General features: G+C 32.6%; 1 protein-coding gene across 2 annotated transcripts in view; it reads right to left on the reverse strand.

Annotated features, from left to right (window-relative positions):
* LOC129225517 (centrosomal protein of 95 kDa-like) overlaps positions 1-6,703 on the reverse strand; it is a 90,256-nt gene extending 83,553 nt beyond the window's left edge. For both annotated transcript variants that reach the window (XM_054859946.1, XM_054859945.1), the window contains exons 1-2: positions 6,543-6,703; positions 2,198-2,329 (exon numbers count right to left, since the gene is read on the reverse strand). In XM_054859946.1, the coding sequence (XP_054715921.1) occupies positions 2,198-2,329; positions 6,543-6,588 (178 nt within the window). In that variant the 5' untranslated portion in view covers positions 6,589-6,703. The remainder of the gene's footprint in view (positions 1-2,197; positions 2,330-6,542) is intronic.
* Between the last annotated feature and the right edge of the window lie 78 nt (positions 6,704-6,781).

The raw sequence follows: 6,781 nt of genomic DNA on the forward strand, positions 1-6,781 counted from the left end.
TGACCTATCAGGAAAGGGGGGGTCCGGACCCCATGGACCCCCCCCCCCCCCTTGGCTACGTCCCTGGGCAAGAACAGAGTAACGTCCTGAGAGTGACCGTTGGAAAAGGAGCGGCCGTTCTCCTCTCCCTCCGCCCCCCCCCCCACCCAAAAAAGAGCTGTTCTGGCTGCAGCCCTCGACACAAGAACGGCCGGCCTAGCTGAAAACTTTTTTTTTAAAATAAAATTGAGAAAAACGGCACGTACACATTGAATGCACAGAAAACGGCCCGAGTTAAGGACGGCCCATGTGGAATTTTCCACATCTCACACGTGGCCAGTCCGCCCCTGGGCAGCAAAGTTTTTAGTGAAACTTATAAAAAGTGAGGGTACAGATGTGATATACCCCCCCCCCCCCCCCCATTTGGCGACATCCGATTTTTTTTTCAAAATTGAAATGTTTTTCTCGCCAATGAGGCGATAATTTTTTAAGCATGGCATCCCTGGCAAAATTAACCTGTGTTTGGTAACCCAAAGGCAAGCTAGTTAGATCTGTTCAAACTTGTTTACTTGGTTTCACGCAGGAGAGATACGTGTTGTTTCGTGCAATATACTTTACAGGAAAGCTTATTTTGTGTTATGTTAAATTCAGTAGTTGTGTTTTGAAGTAAAAACATTAGAAAATGCCAGTTTCTTCAAACTTGAACGTTAATTAAAAGTTAACTCCAACGTGGTGTGTATATATAACGTGACTTGTCATATGATGTATTGTTTTAGACTGAGTGTGAGGATTTATACCATAAAAAGGTAAGTTCTTCATTTTAGAATTTAAGAAAAAGCCTCTCACTTCCGAAATTCTTTGTTTTTACAAATCCTTGAGGGGTACTCGTAGTTTTTAACTTTATTTTTACTGTTTGTAAATTAATTTTTCAAAAATAGTATGGTTAATTTGTTCTAAAAGTTAATTCTTATCGATGCCACGAATTATTTAGACATTCTATTAACGTGCTTCCTTTAGGTACTGAATTTCTGAAAATAAGTTGACTCCAGCATTTTATAAAAGTATGAAGGTGTTATTTTATGTAAAATACAATAGGTATTTTGAAAGCATGTCTGGATAGCAAATAAATGTATGGTATTTTTGTACTGTTTATGCTTAGGATGTTTTGTTAAAACATTTCTACTTTTCATACATCGAAATTTGAGTAACTAAGCACTATTTTCGCTGAAATAGTTATTGATTTTGGGGGTGTTTTCCGCTTTAAACATCGCAATTTGAATCGCTTTGCTCTTTTTTAGCCGAGTATGAGAAAAGTTTTTGTTCGATGAGGTGCATGATGGAAAATAGCTTTTATTTCTATTGGTACATATTTCATTGGTGAGCTGTTATAGTAATTTGTCAATTTAAGCATTTTAAATACTTTCTAGTAATTGTTCTTTGTGTACAAAAACTTTCTAGTTTCTGGTATTTTTGAAGCATATATTCGCGGTGTTTTTTGTTGTGATTTTATGTTGTTTTTATATATATTGTGTTCTGAAGTGCTTTGATCATATTTTTTATGTGATTTTTTCCTGTTGGCACTAAAAAAGCATCGCTAAGAACGATGTATGACTTATGTCGTCATACATCGTTTTCTTGGCGACGCTTTCTGGGCACCCACAGGAAAAAGTCGCCAAGGGTGGAGTATATCACATCAGTTCCCAAGTGAGCCTTATAGCATGAGCTTGATTGATAAACTAGCACCATAAACTGAACATAGAAAAATATAAGCACACCTGAGGCAGTGAGAAGCAAAGGGATGTAAGTGGACATTTTTGAGTAAAACGTGTAAAAAGATCAAGTCCTAGGCAGTGGTGTTCCCATAGGGTATACTCCATATATGTAGTATACACTCAAACATTTTTTAGACATATAGCTTCGAAAATTTTCCTATTATAACATATTATATATATGATCGCTTACACATATTGTGCATGACTGATTACTAGGAGTATACCGTCAGAAAATTTGATGGGAACATCACTGGTCCTAGGTAAGGTTTCATTGATTTTTTTTTTCTAAATCATGCTGTACAGCAGTATCTACCAGGGCTACTAGTACTATCTCTAGCCCCAAGACAGAGGAGAGGTTCACCTACCATTTGTACTGGTTATCTCCAAATTTTTAATTTTGCCATTTGCATCCCTTTGCTTCTCACTACCTCGCATGTAAAACATACCTGGAATGTTATAATTGGTGATGCTTTCAAATAACGTAACAACTAAACTACTGTTTATGTCTTTTACGGATTCTACTAAAGGTAAAGGAATGTTGCAAACATAGAGTAAGTGGTTGGCTAAATCCAAGCATTCTAAAACAGAAACAGAAATAAAAAGCAGTTAGAAATTGTTGCTGGTTACTGGAATTTTTTTCTTCATAGAATTAAAGGTATGCTTAATTATAAATAAATAAATAACTAAAAGATTGATGACAAAATATTTAAAAATTTATGAAATTAAATCAAGCATTACTAACAGAACCAAAATGCACTAGAACCTGTCGTCTAAATGAGTGTTTCTGAAAAAAATATTGTAAACATCTGAGCTGTGCTTTCGACATATGTTTCTGAAAATTCAATTGTAGAAAAATGAAACCAATCCAGCTACTATTATGGCTAGAAAACAGTTAATGATTTTTATATTCTATCCAGGGTTTGAAAATATCATATTTTCGAAAATATCTGATATTTTGATATATATCAGATATTTTGATAGATATCCGATATTTTCAATCAGCACAAACTAAAGTCCTTAAAATAGTAAATGCATCCTCAAATCATTCTTTATTTTCTTATATTAGAGATGTACCGAGTACTCGGTAACTACTCGGTACTCGGAAAATTTTTGATCAGATACTCGGCCAATACCGAGTAGTTGCAAAAAATTGAATATTGTCCAAGACAGATATTAAAATTTATAAAAAAGCGCAAGCATATATAATATTCTTCAATCATTTACAATTCAAATTTAATTTTTGAGAATAATCAAGTTTGTAATGCTTCAATGGAATAAATCTTTATTTTAATGTCCCCAAAGTTAATAAAACTTATTTATTAAAAAATGTGCAAGAAAGGTTAGAATAGGGAGTATAAAATTTTTATATTACAAATGGAATTTTGCTACAAACAAAAATTAGTTATAAGAAATATAAAAATACCTTTGCTTAAAAAATAAAAGGAAATAAAACAACGTTGAAAGCACAGTGCAGGCATGTGTTTTGGCATTACAAGGAATTCCTTTTTCAATGCACAAAATGTGAGCTCATGGATTTAAAGGCATCCGACAAAAGTCGGATTTTTTTGTCGAATGTCTTTACATTCTTTAGCGCACATTTGTTTTATTTGCTTTAAAAAATTATTTACATTTGGCGGACTAGAACTATAATAAGATTGGTATAATTTGTTTTAATTCCAACTTGATTAATCATACCTTTTATTTATTTATTTTTAATTTTAAAAATATTTTTTTTTGTAAAAATTTTTGACATAAGCAAAATTTTTTAAATAATGCGTAATTAAATTTCAGCAGGAATTTAGTTTTAAAAACTATTATATGGACAAGGAGGTCTATACTTCTATTCCAATAAGTTCAAAATTCATCATATGTGTGTTGGTGGTTCTTCATAAACATAATTGGTACTTGGTAACTCGGCCGAGTAGTGAAAGGCCGAGTACTCGGTAATTCGGTACTCGGCCGAGTAATGAAAGGCCGAGTACTCGGCCAAAGTGCTACTTGGTACGTCTCTATCTTATATCATAATTAGAATGTTTTTTTTTGTTATTCATATCTAATATATCATTTCACATTTTTATAAATTTTAATGGACTTAATTTTGCATAAGCTGTTTTAGTCATTTTGCTTCTGTTAGCTACTTTTGCACAGGTTTATGATTCAGAAATAAAAAATATGCGTTAGTCAGTGCACAGTCATAAGACATTTTCTTTTTTTCTGACCAATGTTTAATATTTAATTAGGCACTTTAAAAAGGAATTAAAATTTTGACATTACTAATAATTTTATGAATATAACATACAAACATACAACATTTCCTTACATTAATGATACATTAATGTAAGAAAGTAAATTAATTAATACACCACAATTAATTACATACATACATTAATAATTACATCACAAAAATATTGGTAAAAATAACTTTTTGATTGTTTTTAATAATAAATTTACAATATTAATATGATTAATATAGTTTTTATATTGAATATACCGTCTGAAAAAATAAATATCAAAAATATCAAAATATCATGATATTTTCAAAATAAATATTGGATATATATTGTGATATATATCATGATATATATCGATCGATAAATATCGGCGAACCCTGATTCTATCACCAAACTTAAAAGTCTTAAATTACCTATTTTTACCAATTTTATTTTCTAAAAAAAAAAAACTTCATAAATTTTAGACAAACACCAATGAAATTTAATCATAATTTTAATGAGTGGTATTAGCTTGAATAAATTCTGATGCAAGATTAAAAGTTTCAAGTAGGCATGGTAAAATGAAGGTGCATAAGTTTTCAACAATAGAATACAAAAAGTGTTAAATAATGGTTAACACTAAGTTGTTAATGTCCATCTGGTAGAGTTAAATAGTAAACAAAAACCAGACAGTTTTATAGAAGGGCTATTTCACAGTATTTTGTTCAAATGTAGGGTTTGCACAGGGATGCCCGCCAAAATTGAAAAGACCCCCCAAAAGTAAAAAACACCTCACAAAACAGTCCCCCCACCCAAAAAAAAACCCAAAAAACAATTCAATGGTGCAGCCTGTGACATGCCCCCCCCCCCCCTTAGATGGGCATCCCGAGTACGCAACACAACTTTTTTTTGCCATATCTATTTAATTTACTGTTTGATTCGCATTGTTTTATTTTAGTAACGTAAGAGATTTATTATATGTATTATTTTAGAAACGTAACTTTTCTAGGGATGCTCACCAGGGGGTGGGGGCATGGTGCAGACTGCGGCATTGAAATTTTTAGGGGGGAAGGGGGGTAAAGGAATTTTTCTCTTTTTTGGGAGGCTTTCAGTTTGGGAGGGTCCTTGTGGAATTGAAGGAGGTGCGCCCTTGCTCTTAGGGGGGCACCCCTGACTTTTCCCTAGTATACCAGATCTAAATAATCAGAAATTACATTAAAACACTACTTCCCAGTTACCTTACATAAATTTAATCTTACTTGTAAAGAACTTTATTTTACATTCATTCAACAAAATGAATCGTAGCTAAAATTAATTCACTTTTTAAAAAATATTTTAAATAAAAATCAAATTTTAAAAAATGTATAGAGTAGGACTCTGATTTAACGAATTCATCGAGACCGAAACTTTTATACATTAAATCGGGGTCATTCGTAATCTCTGAGTATTAAATTTTTTTTTTTAACTGCACTTACCCCCACTCCCCCCTTACCTAAAACCCCTAATAAGCGACTGCGCAAAAATGTCCATAATTAGAAAGAGCACACTTTTTATTCAGCATTTCATGACTTATTACACTAGTTAATTTGAAATTTTAAATTACTGAGAAATGTTTTCTGTCAACTTTCCTGATACTTGGCTCGAAATAGTTCTCTTTCAACTTTATGGAGAGAATTAAATACTGTGTCATTTGCAGCCTGTGGCATGAGATATGTTTTTACAGTTTCCAGGCCATGTAAAGCTCAACAGTTTTAATGGGAGTTTCATTCTTGCTTTCTGCATCAGAATCACTATTCGTTGGTTGCCCCCTCGCCTGTCAAAAATTGCTGATTCAAAGAGAAGTCTTTTTCTGCTTCGGACAATATGGTGTTCCATTTGGAAAGCACTCCAATATTTCCTAACACAAATTAACACAAAAAAAGTTCGTTAAATCAGGGTCCAATTGTATATATATATATATGTTACAGAAATTTTCAAATTTCTGTGGGATTTTTTTCTAATACAGTACACATGTGAACAACTCTTCTTTTTTATTTCTGCTACTTAAAGTTTTATACTATACCTAAACTAGACATTTATTATGTGATTATGGTAGGGAGGGAAAAGGGGGGGGGGAGAGATTGTCATAACATGGAACCTGCCATCAAAACTGAGAGGAATTTTCCCATTGCATTAATTATGGTTGTCACGTTTGCTCCTCTGGCTTTTATAGTTTACCAATGCCTTTCATATTTATTCAGCGTATTTTACTTTTAAGAGCTTAGTTTATTTGTTTGGCAAAGATTTTCGAATTTTAATTTAGCTTAAGTCTTGATGAATGGTTTGCCTATGTCCGAAATTTTAACGTAAAACTTGAAGTTTCAGCAACATTAATTCTTCCAGCGCTTGAACACAGCAGCAGAAAGCGCTTTGTTTTAAATAGTTTGACAGAAAATTTTGAAAACCCGCCAAGTGTTCCAAGTTTTGATACCCCCCCCCCTCCCACTAAAACTGATAAATTTGTAAATTTATTAGTTTTGGTTATGACATGATCTTATTTTCCTCCATCTATCAGCATATTTAAAAATTATATAAAACTTACTTTCTTCCAAGGAATTTGAGCCGTGAGACACATAACCCTCAGCCATTTAAACAAACATCTGTACAATAATACGTTTAGAAAAATGAATACTTAAATTTAAAATGCGCACTAATAAAAATCTTAACTTTCTTCAGATTAATGCTTCCGTTCCGCATTTTCGAATTTTTGACAACAGCACGCAACAGTTGCAGTCAATTTTGTTTTGCAGTTTAAAAGGCACATTTCTGCTCTTTAGCTTT

This window comes from Uloborus diversus, chromosome 7 (assembly GCF_026930045.1).
Source record: "Uloborus diversus isolate 005 chromosome 7, Udiv.v.3.1, whole genome shotgun sequence".
Taxonomy (NCBI): domain Eukaryota; kingdom Metazoa; phylum Arthropoda; class Arachnida; order Araneae; family Uloboridae; genus Uloborus; species Uloborus diversus.